The sequence below is a fragment of the Tauraco erythrolophus genome, chromosome 21, assembly GCF_009769465.1.
Source record: "Tauraco erythrolophus isolate bTauEry1 chromosome 21, bTauEry1.pri, whole genome shotgun sequence".
In the NCBI taxonomy this organism is placed as follows: Eukaryota; Metazoa; Chordata; class Aves; order Musophagiformes; family Musophagidae; genus Tauraco; species Tauraco erythrolophus.
Genome location: NC_141485.1, coordinates 10,161,688 through 10,179,603, shown reverse-complemented (window position 1 = coordinate 10,179,603; position 17,916 = coordinate 10,161,688). Strand labels below are relative to the sequence as shown.

The window sequence follows — 17,916 nt, the reverse complement described above, 5'->3', positions numbered from 1 at the left end:
TTTGCAGAAACAGTTTTAAGAATGATACTGAGAAACTATTTCTCTAATCCTATCCTTAGCCAAAATAAATATGTGGCAAACAGTAAAATATCAGTATCCCATGACTTGAAGTAACGGCTTAAAATTGGGTTCTCAGCCACCGTCTCCCCACGGAGCCCTGTTTGCTAAACACGTTGGTACCCACTATCCACCCACCAGGAGTTTTTTCAACAATTCAGCTCCCTCTTATTATCATGAAGAATCCTTTCACCCTTCTGAGAGAGGGCTGAATGGGCCTGATGACTATTCAGCCTTTTTCTACCATCCATAACCTGCCACATGAAACCTCTCCACCCCAGGGAGGTCCAGTCTGGAGAGAGAAGGCTCCCACCACGAATATCTCCTAGAGCTCCCACATAAAAGTCCACCCTGTATTGCAGTCTATCCCCTCTCCTGAAACTCAGGACCTTGCAACTCTTTGGGAGTTCCCTTTCCAGTGGTTTCCCCTGGCTTTACTCCTTCTGCTCCCTGGCTGGGAGTGCTGGGGAACGTCTCACACAACCTGAGGGTACACACTTATTTCTCAAGATCTCTTACTAGACTGGAGATGACACACTTTACATTTTGAGGTTTTCCTCTAGAAATCATCCCAGTTTTCATATACCTGCACCTAGAGTTGAAGAGTGTAGAGAATGGGATGTGAAAACAAACTGCAATGTTTCTTTCAATAGCTCAATAAATGCTGAGTCCTCGCTATGACCAAAATTTTTCAGACGAGGAAAACTATAATTTATTATTTATATTCCAGTAGTGCGTAAGCACCAAACTGAAATTCTGGTCGAGTTCTTAGACAGTAAGAAGAGTACAGATACTACAGTATGGCCACAGTGGTGGCCATATAACAATTTAGCTGGCTCCCAGGTATCTATCTGCTACAGCCCTGACACCATCCAGGTGGACATTTTTCTTTCAAGTGCTACCCAAACTCTTCCTTCCCTCACTCTTTCCCAGGAGTGAGTGAAAAAATAACCCCAATACAGCTTTGTTTCCAACTATGCTACTAAAAAATCCCAAACTGATGTCACTGCTCACATGAGAGTGAATTGCATCCATCTATAAATGTAGTGCTCTGTAGTATATAAGACGGCATAAAGCAATTTCATCACCATTTGATCCATTTATGATAAAGCTTTTACTTCCAGCAAAAGAATATCCAGAAGGCAGCCCTGTGCAAAGCAGCTATTTTCCTTGGTCTTATGTTTTCCAGCACGGTGTACGGCAGGGTTGCTTTGGGTTCTTTCTGTTTCTGAAGAAAGGACAATTTGCTGTGCCCTGCATGGGTTTTGGAGGAAAGGAACAACAGAGTAGCAGAGACACATGGGCCAGCCCAGCTAAAAACAATGCTCTGTGTATTCAGCAGACACACAACGAAGCAGGACGCTTCAGATCTGCCAGGCAGGGAGGAAACGGCTTCCCAAGTTCATGACCAACAAACTTTGCATTTACTGAATGGTGCTGAAAGGCGTGGTTTTAAGTAGGCCCATCCCATGTTCCCTTATAATAAATATTTCAGAGTATTTATAATTACCTGAACCATTGAGCTTGTAAAGCTGGGCTGAAAATTGTGGGGTTTTTTAACAGAGCCAGAGCACATTGGGAAGCAAACTGTACAGAAATGCCCACATGCACACAGATACAAACACTGGTATGTGTGGCTATTGTGTGGGTATTTAACTACCAAACATTGAAATACCGTCTTCATACTCATCTGGGCAACAGACATCTGCCAAAACACTACTCCAAAATCTTTCTCCAAAGGCCATACACAAAATAATTGTCCAAAAGCACTTTGGAAACGTACACGGTGGGTGTGTGTGAATGCTTTTGTGGGTGTACAGACACACACAAACAACCATTCCTTTTATCTCAGCATATCAGAGTAATTTATGACATTTCCCATGCCATAATCTTTGGTTCATAGCTGTTTTGTATGCAATCAAACGTATTAGCATTATCATTAAAAACATTCTGATGCAAGAAATACCATTCTTCAGCTCTCGTCGTGCTTTCGATGGCACTCAAGGGAAAAATAACATCTCCTCAAAAGCAACACGCTCCCACCAGCAAAGACTTCTTAAGTAAGCACAACACTCACCCTGTCCTAATCCCCTCCCAAACTGTGGCAAGCTTTGTTATTCTTCCCTTCTGACCACACAGAAACGCTGTGCAAATTTAGCCACCAGTTTGACCAAGCTCTTTCTTCCCTTTGCATCCCACACCAAGTCCACCCGAAGGAAAGGCCGTGTCCGTAGGAACACGCGGCAGTGCTTGGGCTGCAGCCGGCACGAGCCAGCCGCTGCTGAGCCCTGGAAGGGTGCATTTTAATGGGACTCAAGAGCCTCGTCAACAGAGAACTGATTGGGCATCACTAAGATATACACAAAATTAAGTCATTGATTGCAGTAATTTTTTTAAGTTGTACATGCTATCAAAGTTGGATAAAATTCGAGCAAGAAGCAGGCCTCTCCTCCTCCTGAATCAGGCATAAGTAACAACTCTGTGTACATTGCAAAGTAGTCCCTCTTGATCAATGAAATATTTTCCTAAGGAGTGAAAAATCACTAAAGTGCCTCAGATTGAGCCTTAATTTTAAAATCAGTCTAATTAAACAGAGTGGAGAGAAGAAATGGTACACATGGCAAATAAAAAAAGGACCTTACTCCTTACCTCGTCTTTAGCACTTGACTTCCTTATCAAAGCTGTTTGTACATCTTTTCAAAACAGGACTTCCTTTTCTTTCCAGGAGACGAACTATGTGTTTGCACTAATGTTTTTAATATTGTATTAATTATCATGAGTATAATTTTAAAGACATTAATTGATGTCTAATAATCTAGACATCAGAAGACAATTCGGTTGCACTTAAATTTGTCAGCTGTGCAATAGCTTGCCCTAATTTTAGACTATCATCAGCTCTGGAGACCTGCTCAAAGAGTAAGACTGACAGACTTTTTAATGGAGAAAACCTGAGTTCCCCTGGGATCCATACTTTTTTCTGATTCAGTAAGAAATCCCAGCGGCATTTGCTGAAAGGATCCCAGGATGGAAAATGATATCTCTCTAAGAATTAGTGCTTCATATTCTGATGCAAGTCTTCCAAAATTACTCTCCCTCCTCTTCAGGTTTTTTAGCAACAGGAGAGCGAAATGCCTACTTTGAACGCTCTGGTCCAGTACTGTGTGCCAAATTGGAATTAAGGAGCATGAATCTATATAAATAGATAAATTATCCACCCAAAACATGTCATTTAAAATTGAGATGCTGACACAGCCTTAGCTACAGTACTGCTAAACAGGGGCTGCATCATTTTTCAATTAAATATCCTTGTTTCTTCTTCCAGAGAAACCTCAGGAGAAATGTCTCATTTGAGGGCAGACATAGACAGAAAGTGACTCTGTCTGTCGGCTCCCAATTAAAGGCTACGGAAGATGGATTGGAGGCACAGGCATCACCTAATAGAGATCAGATATCAACAATGATTTAAGCAGCCAGATAGATACATATTCAAGTGAGGAAAAAAAAAAGAATACTCACAGCCTAGGAGACATTACATTTCCTGCTCTGTCACCACTCACTATTCATCTGCTCCTCAGCTTCCCAGGCCCTGCCCCTTCCTGCGTTCTCCTACTTCACCGTGGACCATCTAGTCATGCTTGGACCTACTCATCTTTCAGCCACCTCCATCTGTCACACACCTTTCATCATAATGATGTGCCATTTTTTATTCAAAGGCACTAGACCATCATTCTCGATTTCAGGTCTTATTTATTCTAGAAGAAATATGTACACACTTATTTCTACACCCTGTCTTGTGTTACTTCTGCCTCTCCTGGATTCCCAGGCACACTGAAGGATAAGCAGGAGCTTGCCTTCAAAAATCCTAAATGAAGCAAAATTGTTTCCTTTCCATTTTCCGAACAGCAAGCACAGAATTCATCTGCAGCAATATACTATATATTCTGTATACTTCAGGATATCAAAGCCTGCAAGAGAAGGTCCTAAAGAAGAGTAGATCGCCTCTTCCCAGAAACATTTCAGGCAAAGGTGGGAGGAGAATAACTCCACAATCCTCAGAGTACATTGACCTAGGACTGACCAAGAGTAATTTGACAATTTGCCACTAGAACAGCTCCATAGTTGGAGGCTAATACCCTCATCATGATATAAGACATTTGGGTCAAGGATCTTAAAACTTCTAATCCTGTTGAGTACCCTCAGCTCCTATGGTTATTAATGAAAACTGGAGATGCTGAGCACTATTTATGAAACAATCAACCTCCTACACAGAGGTCTGGCACACTCATTTCCCCCAATGTATTTTGCTCACAGGAATTTTTGGTCCTCAAAATGTTATTTTATTTAAAGTAGGAATTCAAAAATCTTCTGGGTCCTATTGAAAGAGATCTAAAAGATCCTGCCCGTCTGAAGAAAAGAAGTTTCTACTTGTCAGTTAAACAAAGGAATAACGCACAGCCTCCTTTATAGTGTGTACTTTACCTGTCATCCAACAGCCCATTATCATGTCACGGCAGAGTGCACTTTTCTACAGGTCACTTTGTTTAAAATGACATGGATAATGCACATGTCAGCAAGCTGACAGTCCCGACCGTCCTTCAGAGATAAAAACCGCAAGACGAGCGCCTGTTCTTATCTGGGGTACATGCCTTGGTCTATCATCTAAGTCAGGCAGAACATGATTTCTCCAGAGAGCACTTTTTTCATTTCCTGATTTTAAGAAAATCAAATAAGCACCATTTGTCTTCATCTGAATATGCTTGACCTGCTCAAATGATGATGTCTTGCATTTTATAACAGGCTACATATGCTGAATTCAAATTAACAGCAGAACAAGGCCTTTAGATCTGTGCCTAGGCTGCCAGCACGGGCTGGATAAATACACCAGGGTTAGCTGTCGTCTTTTAGAATTGGGCCTGAGCTATAAAACTCAAAGCTGGCTCTGGTTCTGGGATTTGAAAAGCACTGAATTATGAGGGGTATTTGGATCTGCACTTAATCTCATTTCATTAGAGGGGAAGACAAAATATAGATCACAGAGATGAAATACACATCTGGATTTTAAATCCTTTCCGCACAAGCACTGGGAAATTCTGCGTGAGGTACGATCTTGAGTCTCTCTTGTATTGTGTTGCAGAAACTATCCTGCACCAGCACACCACCACCATCCCAAAAAAGCTGCTTCTCTGCCTTTTTATATAGAAGTGCTGTAAGAGAAAAAAACTGTGAAACTGGCTGGGGTTTAGCTCCGTAAATGCAGCAGTGGCAGGAAATTACACCTCTAGTTTTGGGTGCCATAAACATAGGAGCTGAAATTCAGTTTATCATCTTCAACTGCATAAGGAACATCCTGAAAATGAATAATCACTTCACAGGATGGAATGTAATGGTAATGCATTAAAAATTCATATCTAAAAGTGCAGGTTAATATTCTGTGCAAAAACCCAACAAAACCTCCCCTTTCTGTTGTCACACTGATTAACTCCAGTGATTAGTTCCCTTATGAAAGGGAAATCACTGCAGTTCAAAGTAAACAGTGGTTCCTTAACAGAGTTAGCAAATTATTAAGAAACATGTAGAAAAAAATCTCTACTTGGGACATTACTCAAAAAGCTGAAGGGCAAAGCCTTGGTGGTTTCACACAGAATGGTTTGAAAATTTCCTTTGCTTCCTGCTACAAAATCCTGTAGAAAACGGATTAAATTTGTGAACGGTGATTTCCGTATTCATTGTTTCCTTGTGGATTTTATGACATGTTTGTTCTTTTCTGTTGTATAAGCTGCATACCAGTATGGTCATCTCTCTTCTTCTGGGCTTGACTTGGAGCTAGTTAACAGAACCAGTCATGAAACTCTAAACAATTCAATGTTATTATTTGAATGGTATTTTCTGACAGTTTTTTACTCTCCCCCAACTTCTATCCCCAATTTATGCAGTGAAAGAGGAGGCAAAAGTGATTACATTATCAAAACATCCCTTAAGGCTTAACATACAAATGAAAATCACAAAATACAACCTGGAAATAAAGAAATTAGACCGAGTTTTATGCAGTAGGTATTTCATTTTTGCCAAACAAGAAAGGTAATGTTAGTCTGTTCACAACATAAAATAACACATAAACATGTGCATCAGTGTGAATACTAGTTCTTCATTACTATTAGTCTTCTAAACAATAAGCAGCATTTGAGATTAGTGCCTCTCCTTGCATGACATTCTTCCCTTCTTCCATTTAGAAACCCACAGTTACTGAGCTAATTATCAGCAAGTTGTGTCACTTGACTTAATGTACAGTTTCCAAATGTTGTTTCTAAAAAAATAGATATATATCTCCCAACTGTAATGCTTCAATTTGAGTTTGAAGACCCTTGCCTGCAGAGAAGAAAAACAGGCGATAACAGTGGTTAAATAACTGTTAAAAAGTGCAAATGTGAAGGTAAAACCCATATTTGGTTACTGTTAGAACTTCCTGAGGGAAAACATAGCCATTGAAAGGGTTGGTAGTGAGGCTCGTGTTCATAAACAACCCACACAAACTGTGGCATCGATATGCTTGAAGATGAATTGTGTAGCCTCCAAAATATTCATTAGAATTCTTTTTCCTTGGAGGTCTATTCCAAAATTAAATTAAAGGAAACAAAGTCTTTTCATTGTTTAGAGACACTTTATATCAATACAAAACCAAACTTGTAATAAATAACACAATAATAGAAATAAGTGAATCCAACAAATCCAACAAATTATTTTTGCTCCCATACTGATGTCATTTCTTACCTTTTCTTCTTGATCACTGTCGCTGTCACACTGAAACACAAAAAGAAAAAAAGAACAGGTAAGAGAAACTTGCTACAGCAAAAAATTGAAAGATTTCTATGATCAAGACAGCTGAAACACTCATAAATCCTATGGCATCAAATCCGGTACCTTTAGGAAAAAGCTCAATTAGTGTACAGGAGGGGATTCTCCCTGACATTGCAGGGAAATCATTGAAGACGCTACATTGTATGTTTGAATTATGAAAAAATTACACTGAAAACAACAAAAGCCATTTGCAATACCCTGTGTTAGCTGAATTCACATGCACAGGAACTGATGGTGCGTGAACACATTTAGACTCCAAAACTGGATCAGGGAAGAAGAAAAACAGCATTACAGGGCTGTTTTTGTTTTCTTTTGATGGACAGTATTTCTCATACTGCCTGTCAACACATTGGCTTCAAAGGCTCCTCAGATAGGAGGGTATGGAAATGCCTATCCCAGAAGACAAGCATTTACAAGGCTACTGCTTTCCAGGACTACTTGGAAGGTTCACCCTGTGTCTTTGCTTACTGCTGCTGAACCGAAGAATTCAGAGACCCCAGCAGAAGTAAGAACATGCCAAGTCAATGGATTCATTGAGGTTCTCTGTAATTCAAGAGTAGCCCAGGTATCACAGTAAACACTTGTAATACTATGAAACAGCTGAACAGTAACACCAGCGGGTCGTGATATTTACCAAGTGCCATTGCTCAATTTTTTTAATAACTTTTACTATTGTAGAAATAGTGCGGGACTAGATGAATCAAGCTTCAGTACAGTTAAGCATCAGAAACCCAAAACACATTTACATTTGCTAGAAGTGGAAAAGCTGTGTCGGAAATAGGACTGTAAGGACCATGCAACTCGCTTGCACCTGGCTGCTGTTCTCAGACACAGATCTGAGCCATCCCACCTACCTCTGGGTAACTACCGAGTGGTCACACTTGGCTACCTCTACAGCAGAAGAATGAGGAAAACATCTTCTTCTGTTTTGTGATTTTTTTGTTTGTTTGTTTTTCTTTTTTAAAACTACAATTTTAGATTCTAGAGGACTGAATTGTCTGTATCATTCAAGGATGACCTCACACCTCTGAAGATTTCATGGCAGATGTTTCGAAGGAAAGCATAAGATCACCAAACAGAAGAACGAGGCTTTCCTAAATCAAGGACTAGCTGATCGCGTTAGGTTGTTACAAGAGTCAGTTAAGCCCTTTATGCATTTGTATCCTGTTTAATGCATCTTTAAGAATTTTCATAAGACAACAAAATTGCTTTGAAATTAGTTATACTTTGTGAATTTCAAAGGTTAACTATAGAGTAGGACATGAATAGACATAGCCAAATACACCCACAAATGTATGCATTTGATTTGCACAAATCGAGTCATCTTCTGTGTGTTCTTTAATTATAACTTTTCTGTTTTGTTGGCTTTTTCCTCATCTTCATCGGTACAGGGGGTGAAAAGGTGAGCTCCCCACACCAATGAGCTACATACTAACAAATTAAAGCTAAGAACTACTTCTAGGTATTTTCAAATAATTTAAAATGAAGCAAAAATTAGATAAAATTGCAATCTGCTTTCAGATAATTCCAAACAGAAGTGAAATTTATTGAACAAACGAAATTATTTATATAGCACTAGTTGCACCTAAATACTCTGGTAACAAACAAATGAGATGGAACATGAAGATATGAGACAGTTTCAGCTTGAATTTTGAACCCTCACACAATGATCAGGTTAATGAAGAGAGTATACTTCAGTGACAAAAGGAAAACTGCACGTTTCTAGAACAGTACAGTATTTATATAAAGTACTCATACCCCTACCCTGTAAAAATTATGCATTTTGACCTCAGCATGACTACATATATGAGATTTTGGTATGAGGGTAAGGATAGGTAAATATGTTTGCAAAGCAAGGCCCTACCTTTACAAAAAAAGCAAACACGCACATGGATTTTCATCCACGAAAATCACAGTGTGTCACAAAGATTTCCCATTTACTATCTCTGTTTTACAGTTGTTGGAAAAATTCAGCTTTTTGGCTACAGCACTTTCTTCCACTGCTTGGTTACAGCCAGGAGGGCCCAGTGGTTCTGGGGTCCCTGCACTGGGTGCTCTCTATGTTAGGATGCATTATAACATGTGATGCATCTCTCATGTTTCAAAACAGGGAGCCCAGAACCAGCTGCTCCATTTGTTCTGCCCACCCCGCAGACAAACTCCAATACAAGGCCTGACTGAAATGCCTGAATCCAAAAGGAGAAAGAAAGGGGGTCAAAAGTAGATACATAAGCAGGCAAGAATGATTGCTTTTTACCAGGAGGGTTTGAACATGCCATCTGCTCCTGCTGCTGGGGCACACATGCACGTGTCCTGTGACCCAGCTGTGGTCACAGCGCTTTGCAGCCTCTCCTTCCCCCACCAATTTTTTGTCTGGTTTAAGAAATCTCTCCTCCACTGTGGATTAAGTTTTTCCTGACTCATACGCTTGGAAAGAGCTCAGGGTTTTGTGCTCTCTGCAGTGTGAAGGTACTTGGGGAGAAGACTACTTGCCAGCAGTGACATCTGAATTTGCCAGCAAAACAGTTACCCGCACCCCAGTGAATCTGCAGAGGAAGCGCACAGAGCGATGTCGGTGGGAAGTTATTTCCATCAAAGTGTTAAGCCTCCTGCTTTCCGACAGTCCAGTTCTAATTTCAAGGTCCGCTTAATTCTACATCAAATAATTACTGCTATACCCAGAAGCACCTTGTCTCCAGAGTTAAGCATATGGCGAAGGACTGAGACCTACTGGTGTCCATTATGGAAGCAGCACGGATGCCAAGCCGATTAAAAATGCTCAGGCTCCCTTCACAACATGCCCAGTGACTGACAGCTTCGCGATTTGGCCAGTCACTGTGGCTGCCAAAAAAGCCTCTGCTGCACGGAGGCCCACATGGCACTCTGAGAAAACAGTTCCATTCCTGGTATTAAATTCCCATACTGACCCGAGGACTTTGCTGTGAGCTCAGCAGGAGCGCACCATCCAATTTACAGCTCCATCCTCCAGAGCCCTCCGTGCCAGCCTCTGGCAGAGACGAATGATGGTCAAACCCCTCCAGCTCATAAATTATGCAAAGGCAATAAATGTACTCAGCAAACAGCTCCGAACGTTTGCCTAGCCTGGCTCCAGCTACACTTTATAAAATGCCAGGAGTCCTGCTCACACAAGGCATCTATTTCACTCATAAAGAGGTTTTGTTGGTGGGGCACAAGGGAAGCAGACCCACCGTCCGCCACCGCTGTCCTGTTCCAACGGCAGAATTTTATGGACAAGCTGTATGGAAGGAAAAAAGGAGGGACAGGAGGAAAGGGCTTTATGCTCTGCATTGGGGTACGTGTGTGTGTGTGTGTGTGAGGGCACGTGCAGGTTTTGCACGTCCATGTTAAGCTGAATTTTCTCTGAGGATTAAATACATGTATTTCCTCTGCTTCGTGGAAAGAATCAGACAATTTATGTGGGGGTAACTCCAGATACACTTGCAGAAAAAAGAAGAGGACTGCTGCTCGGGCTGGAAACTGAATTGGAGCAACTGTATGTTCTTCCCATGCCTGAGACTGCTTTGCTGTTCAGGCACTCCGGGCACTGCACTCGCACACACGTTCCCCAGTGGCCCTTGTTCTGATGTGCTCATTTACATTTTTGGATGCATTTTCTTCCCAGAGATGCTAAAGCACAAGGTGTTTCCATCTTCCGCAGGCTTACTGCTAACCACTTCTGGAGAACAGGTTTTGGGAACCAAAGCTGACAAGCGTGAAGCTGATTATTCAGAATTACCGGTCAATTTGAAGACTCGAGTCCACACTGCTTGCCCAGTTCCTCAATTCCTCTAGCGTTTCTCTACCTCCCAGGGCCATAGAAAAAAATAAAATTATTTAAGTGCTTTGTGGTTCTCAGAGCACCAGACTGTTCTGGAATTGAAGTGATGTAAACGCTTTGTACTGGCCTTCTGCTTTGGGCTGAGTTTCAGTATTTTGTGCCTATGAGAAAAAGATAATTTTTCAGTGTTGTCCCATGTCTTGTTTTAGGAAACCACGGCTCTGCGTGCATGCTGCATCGCAATATTCTGCAAGTAACTGGGAATCCAAAATATCATTCAGAGGTAGCATGACTTGATTTTTGGATAACTGCCACTAGCTTCACTGGAAGCTGCGAGTGATAATGTGACAAATCAGGTCAAGGAGGCTGCAGACACATTTTACACCTGAACAAACAGAGGCGGCTTTCTCTGATTCTCAGGCTCAGGGCACTTACTATCTCCACACCGAACACAAGTCGTGACTGATTACAGTCACCCAGGGCCAGGCTTGAGAAGAGCCCAGAGCCAAATTCCCAAAGGCTGGCCTACATCATCCAAATCCCACCCACCCACCCACCCAGTCCTTAGCTGTCACTTAGGCACTGAAATGAAAGCCAGATTAGCGAAACTGCTGAGCACCCACAGCTCCCACATACAGCCAAGTTCTCCAACGAGCATGGCACAAAAGGCCATGAGATCTTTTTAATCCACAGCCTGACAGGCCCCTCAGAAGAAGATTCTTTGAAATGGCTATTTTGTGCTTTTGAAAGCCTTGTACTGGGCAGAAGGGTCTGTTAACAGTTTTCCCGAAGGAACTACAGCACTACAAACCAAATCCAAAGCAAGGGATATATAAAGTTCTCTCAAAACTAGCTCCACAGATAAAATTCTTAGAGGACATATGGAAACATTAGGGTTGCTTCTAATTTCTACACAATCAGGGGCAATAACGAGACCAGACCGACAATGACTTGCTCAAAATGGCCATAGTTATCACTTAAACTGTTAACACCACCTTTAAAAACTAAAGCGTGCAGGCTACCAGCCACCACATCCCTGATACACATGTGCCAAGTGTTCAAGTTTCATTTTGCAGTGTTTCTGCAACTTTATGCTCAAGAAGAGCTAATCAGAATCAGTAACCCAGAGACGTGCATTTTCATACGTGCGCTGCAGTCAAAATTCAAATAGCTGTTCCTAAAATCAAGCCAAGGTGAGGAGGAAACACACAAACTTGTAAGGTCTTCGTACCAACAAAACAGAAAGCTCTTCTTTCTGACACAGCTTAAACCTTCTAAATTATTGCTACCAGTCCGGGTTGTGAAAGCGTAAGATGCATTCCCTGCGATATGGAGTGTGCACACACGTAACTGCAGTGGGAAGTGGAAAAAGAACTTTTCAATTCCCATTTGGGGTTTAATTGCTGCTGTGTTTTGTAGAAGAAAAGGAAAACTGAGGATTGAGCTAAAGATTAGTTGTACCTCCCAAATCCCCTGCCCCAGCTGGAGAGAGCACGAGTTAAGATGCACGGCACATCTCCCACAGCACCCGCAGAATGCAACTGATCCCAATGCCACATTTCAAAAATCAGGCACCCTATGAGATTACAGCTATAATTTGAGCCCATTTTAATAGCTTGAGAGAGTCTGGTCCAAATCAAGCTGAGTAAAGGTCTGTGACACTTCACCAGCTCATTCAGGCTGAAGCAACACTATGGATTTCTATGTACCTTGCTGATTGAACACATTCTTGTGCAAAAAGTGGCAATCATTGAATATATCATGTACAATGACATTGAGGAGGGCATTGTTCTCTATTCTGCTCAATGGACTTTGCTGGAACAGCTATTTCATATCTTGGATCCATTTATCATTGCCACCAAAGGAGTCAGTGCTGCTGAAACGCCAGCGCCGAACAAAGTGATTCTACTCATCTGTCTGCTGAAAAGAAATCTGAAGAAAATGAGGGAAAACCCAGACCTCAGCCATGTTCACACTGACATTTACAATATTCTTGTCCATCTATCCACCAATGACAAACTGACAGCCCTGGAAAGGGCAAAGATGATATTTTAGCTATACAATTAGACCTTTGCTTCCAAGAAAAAAGGAGAAAAAAACATCTCCTAGATGAAAGGAGACACAGACAGGGAATAAATGGGCAATTTTCTAATTGATGAAATGGAGACAGGCAGAGTCACAAAGAAACTAAGAGCAAGAATTTCACTTTTTTCTCTCTTATCTCTGACTTTGCCTGCAAGTAGCATTCAGCATGAAGCTCCTTGCCAAGGAATCTTATATATAGCATCTTGCAAATTGGTTAACATCACAGTCTGCTTAGCAATTCTTCACCATTATCCACAGAGATTCACTGTAAGGAATGACTCTGAAACAGAGATGGTCTGAGAAGTTTAAGGTCTGCTTTCTCAAAAGCTAAAATTACGGATTATTCACAGAAAAGTCTCATTTTACACAAATTACCTTAGCCTGGACAAAAGATTGCAATGTTGACCTCTAATCTGAATTCCATTTTATCCAAACTACTTCACTTCAGATGAAATGTATGACTCTTGGACATTTAAAGTTACCTTGGCCCCTTACAGGAATAATATTCAGAACTTACAACCACTTCCAGCTATAACTCTTTTTAATTCCTCACACCTAGGACTTTTATGATTGTTTTATATAGCAAAACAATAAAACAAATGGTTCCTCCTAGCTCTACCATCAACAAAACAATGATTTGATAAGAAAGAATTGTATTTTGAGTATTAAAATGAAAACACCAGATTACATTACTATCCATGATGAAGATGATCCACCTTATATTTATAAAGGACGTGTATATAACCTTGGCAACTAATGGGTGGCACACATACTCCTGGTGGACCACAGTGAGCTTATCTGTAAAGCAAAGGGGGATTTCACTCCAGAAAGACAACTAAGCGAGTCCTGTTTTGAGGTTTGTTTCTGTTTTGTCAATCCCCGAGTTCTCAGCGATATCACTTGCAGGGGAAGGCTATTAGCTACGTGTGAACGGGAGAGACTGGGAGGCCTCCTGTGCCTGGCTGGGGAGGCAGCAGGGCCGGCAGGAGCACAGAGCCTGCCTGAGGGCTGCCGGGGACAGAGCTGCAGCCCTCTGTCCTGGCTGTCTGCCCGGGACCCGCTTTCACCCAAGGGAAACACGCCACCGACATCCTCAGGCACCTCCAGGCACAGCCCTGGAGAAGGATGAAGAGAAACCAGCCCTGTAAGAAACACGTTTTCCTTTGCTCCCTGGAAACTGAGCTGAGACTGGTAAGTTATTGCAGTTCTCGGAAAAGTGCAACTTCTTTCCCCCAGTTATCACTCCCAACGGCTTCCTTATGGTGTCATTGCTCAATGATCCCACAAGTGCTTAAGGCCCAGTCCAGCCATCCCAAAGAACAGGACGATGCTCCCACTGATGTCAGCAGAAGATTAAATGGGCTTTCCAGATGTACCATTAGAAAGCTAACGATGCCACAAGCTACTCAGCTTAGTATCTTCAGAAAGTGCCTGCCGCAAGTCAGGCATCCAAATTCCACTAGACTTAACTGGGCACCAAGCAGCTGTGGGCCACATACACAACCGAATCTTAATTTTAGAAGTGGTTCCCTTTTGCAATAGAAGGCCAAACTCCCTGCCCTCAGTTCCTCAATACTCTAGATGAAAAAATGACTACGTGCCTTTGCCTCTGGGACTCTGAATGTACATTTGCTGCCTCCTTACCTGCCTTTCTGGCTGTAGACAATTTGCCATATGTAATGTAATTTTCAGCATCCTCTCAACTGATCAGTACTTTGTCAGGGTTCAAAAAAATAAATAATAGTAAATAATAATAAAAATGTGCATTTATACTGGTGGACTGAGTCAATAGCAAAGACTTAAACTAATCAGTGTTTAATGAAGTCAGTGCCTAATAGTGCATTAGCCAGTGTATCTGTATAAGAAAAAATTCCTGTTTTTCATAACTCCTGCTCTTAGCTCAAGAGTTCAGTTTGGAATTTGAGTCTTCCAGGTACTTACAGGCTAATGAAATCAAAATATCCTGATGGACAAGAAGCAAAGCACGTTACGGGTTAAAATAATACAAGAATCTATTTTTTCCACTGTGTTGTGATCCATAAAAATCACCCTGAGCCTTTCCTCTTTCTTCTCTGCCTGTGAAGCCAATTGCTTTGATTGCAGTGATATGAGCTTGCTGAAATGACTTGCCCTTGCTTGTGAAGCAAATGGAACATGCTAATAGAACTTATCGCATTACCCGATGCAAAAGTGCCATAGCTCATTACTTTAAGATAAAAGGATATCATTGCAGACGGGAAGCAGAATTGACTTTCTGAGGCCCGACTTGATGATGATTTAATCAACTGCTCTCTTTCACTTCTCATCTCTGCGCCTGTCGGTTTCACAGGTGCTGTTAAATGAGACACTCAGAAAGTGAGCGGAGGGAAAGAAATTGCTGTCATTACTTTTCAAGAAAGGAGGTATGCAAATTTTCGACAGAAAGATTGCGTTCATAATGGGCCTGGTAAAATACAAGGATCATGCTTGACAGGTGAGGGCAAGTCATTTGTACGTCCTTAAAGTGAAGCAACCATCCTCATTTAGAAATTGTGCTCGATAAGAGAAGCTACAAATGAAAACCATGCGATGGCTGAGAAGCAGCATGCAAACCTTTGAAGACTTTGCTATTGCAGATCTGCCTTCAGCAGGTGCCTGGCGTGCCTTCACACATGTCTCTTCCTAACTGCCAGATGGCCAAATTTTGACCTCAGTATCTCACAGACAACTCCTCTTAAATGCTTTTTTACTGTCAGTTTTACATTCACAGTCTGGGGTCTGAGAGTTTCCTCCTTTCTTATCACTGCCAGAAACAGAAATTATAAGACAAAAAACTACGTGAGGGTTGAGTTAACTTTGAAAACAGAATCAACAAGTTGACGGTAACAACTTGTTTTCTTCGGCATGTAACTTGAGTATTACAGATCTTGGAAGGTCCAGAGATTACGGTTCATACAGCCAAGTAAAAAGTAAAAAGAATGATCTACAACAAGGGTTGTGGCAGGAAATAGAGAGGATGAAAAGATGCTTCTCCAGGTCCCAAAAGGAGCCTGGGGTCCTGTGTGATTGCAATAGGAGAGGAAAAGGCAAAAAGAAAGTAGCTGAATGTTCTATTGACCTAATGGAAAAGTTCTGATATTCCAAAATTAGAAGTTAAAAAAGCACAATAATTGAGATGATGAATTATGTACAGGCTAAAAACACTCTAAAGATCTTGGATGGCTATTGAGCCCTTTGGATCATTTTAAATGTGGAAATGAGAACTACCAAGCTTTTATCAGTGTCAATCATGTTTTCAATCAGAGATTGATAGTCAGCCACAACAAACAGGTTCCTTGGGGGCTCCACTGAATGCAATGGATACAGTAGTTTGTCATAAAAATGTTGACATTTTGTCTCAGATGACAGCATAGGACTTAAATAGAATTAATGTCATGAATATTTAAAATTAAACAAGAAACAGCTAGGAAATACTGTCACAAAGGAAACTTGATACAGTGGAAAATGATTTTAATATGAACAATCACTGTATTAATTCCACAGATAGATGCATTCTAAGAATTTAAAATATTCTTTCTCAAGATACACAGTTTATTTGACTCAAATGCTCCTGTGTTTGTTTATGAAATGCAACTATCAGATATCTTATTTGACCTTTTCCCTATGTGTCAGGCTCTTAACCCTCCATATCTACCTAACTGGTAGTGATCCAAGTAATACTCTGGATCTGACTCACCTCTCACCAAAATTACTTCATTGTAGGTTGAAAAGCAACATGATGGAGGAGAGAGTGCTTTGGGCTAGGACTCGGAAGATCCGCCTCTGTCACTGGCTATCAGTATCACCTCAGGCAAGTCACTTAGTTGCTTCTCCTGTCAACCCTCTACTTTTCATCTATTTGGGCTATTAAATGGGATTTGGTTATTTTTCTTAGAGAATTCTGGTCGAAGAGAAGAGAGAAGAGAGAAGAGAGAAGAGAGAAGAGAGAAGAGAGAAGAGAGAAGAGAGAAGAGAGAAGAGAGAAGAGAGAAGAGAGAAGAGAGGAAGAACATTAAGACTTGGATCAGACCCTAGACATATCATGCCTATTTTCAATATAGATCATATTCCACCAGCTAAATAGCATGACCTATAGCAAATTATATCATTTCAACTGAAAATTATTTTTATTTTAAATAACAGAGATGCACACAAAGAAGCATATCGGTAACATTGCAGAGGGGTTGTTCTCTTTTACAGGCGGCAGCAACTCTGAGCACAAAATGGCTACTGAAACACACATGAAGAGAGATTAAATTGATCTGTAGGATAAAATAGTTGTAGAAATAATATCTGAAACAAAAAATAACAAATAAAAAGCCATCTCTTCTCTTCTTTCCCAAACCACAAGAACTCTTTAGCTTTTGAGCTCTGTATCTTTACATTAGGCTAAGCAATTTAAACTGAATTGTATAAATAATAATAATAATAATTCCCCAAACAACCCAAAACAATTGATCCTTAGGGATAAGACCTTAACAGCTGAGCTATAAACCTCTGAACGTTAGATTTTAATGGATACTAAAAAACTCTTAACTAAGCCCTATAAATATAACCTGAAACAAAATGATTTGTGTTGTAAGCTGTTTGCAAACTCCCATAAATGTTCCTCATTGTCATAATGCCAGAAAAATAACTCAGACTGTGTACTCAGCCCTGTAAACTGGCTTCTATGCTGTAGTTTCATTCCCTTTTCCACTCTCCATTTTATAATTCATCACTCACACAGTTGTTATATGTTATTATTATTATTTATTGCTGCCTTTATCATTTTTGTACAATTTATAAATTGTCTGTGCTAGACCTGAGGGAAGAGAAGGATTAGTCTACATCTACACAGCAAGTAAATATAAATTGTAAAGACAATGGCACACTTTGGCCTGCCTGCCTCAAATTTCCTGTTTTGACATGCGCGATGCTGTAATTTGGAATCTGTAATCTCTTATTAGGAAATGAATACATTATGATTTTTTTTTTCTCCAGAATGCTGCAATTATAATAATTGAATTTAAAACAGGAGTTGCATTTCTCTGTTTAGAGGTGAGCATAATTGTATATCCCTGATTTATCAGCTGGACTCAGCCAGTTGTTATTCCTGGAGT

General features: G+C 40.8%; 1 protein-coding gene across 4 annotated transcripts in view; it reads right to left on the bottom strand.

The window, feature by feature from the left end:
* AUTS2 (activator of transcription and developmental regulator AUTS2) overlaps positions 1–17,916 on the bottom strand; it is a 794,956-nt gene that overhangs the window by 237,285 nt on the left and 539,755 nt on the right. For all 4 annotated transcript variants that reach the window (XM_086624619.1, XM_086624620.1, XM_086624621.1 and 1 more), the window contains exon 5: positions 6,826–6,855. In XM_086624619.1, coding sequence (XP_086480745.1) covers positions 6,826–6,855 — 30 coding nt within the window. The remainder of the gene's footprint in view (positions 1–6,825; positions 6,856–17,916) is intronic.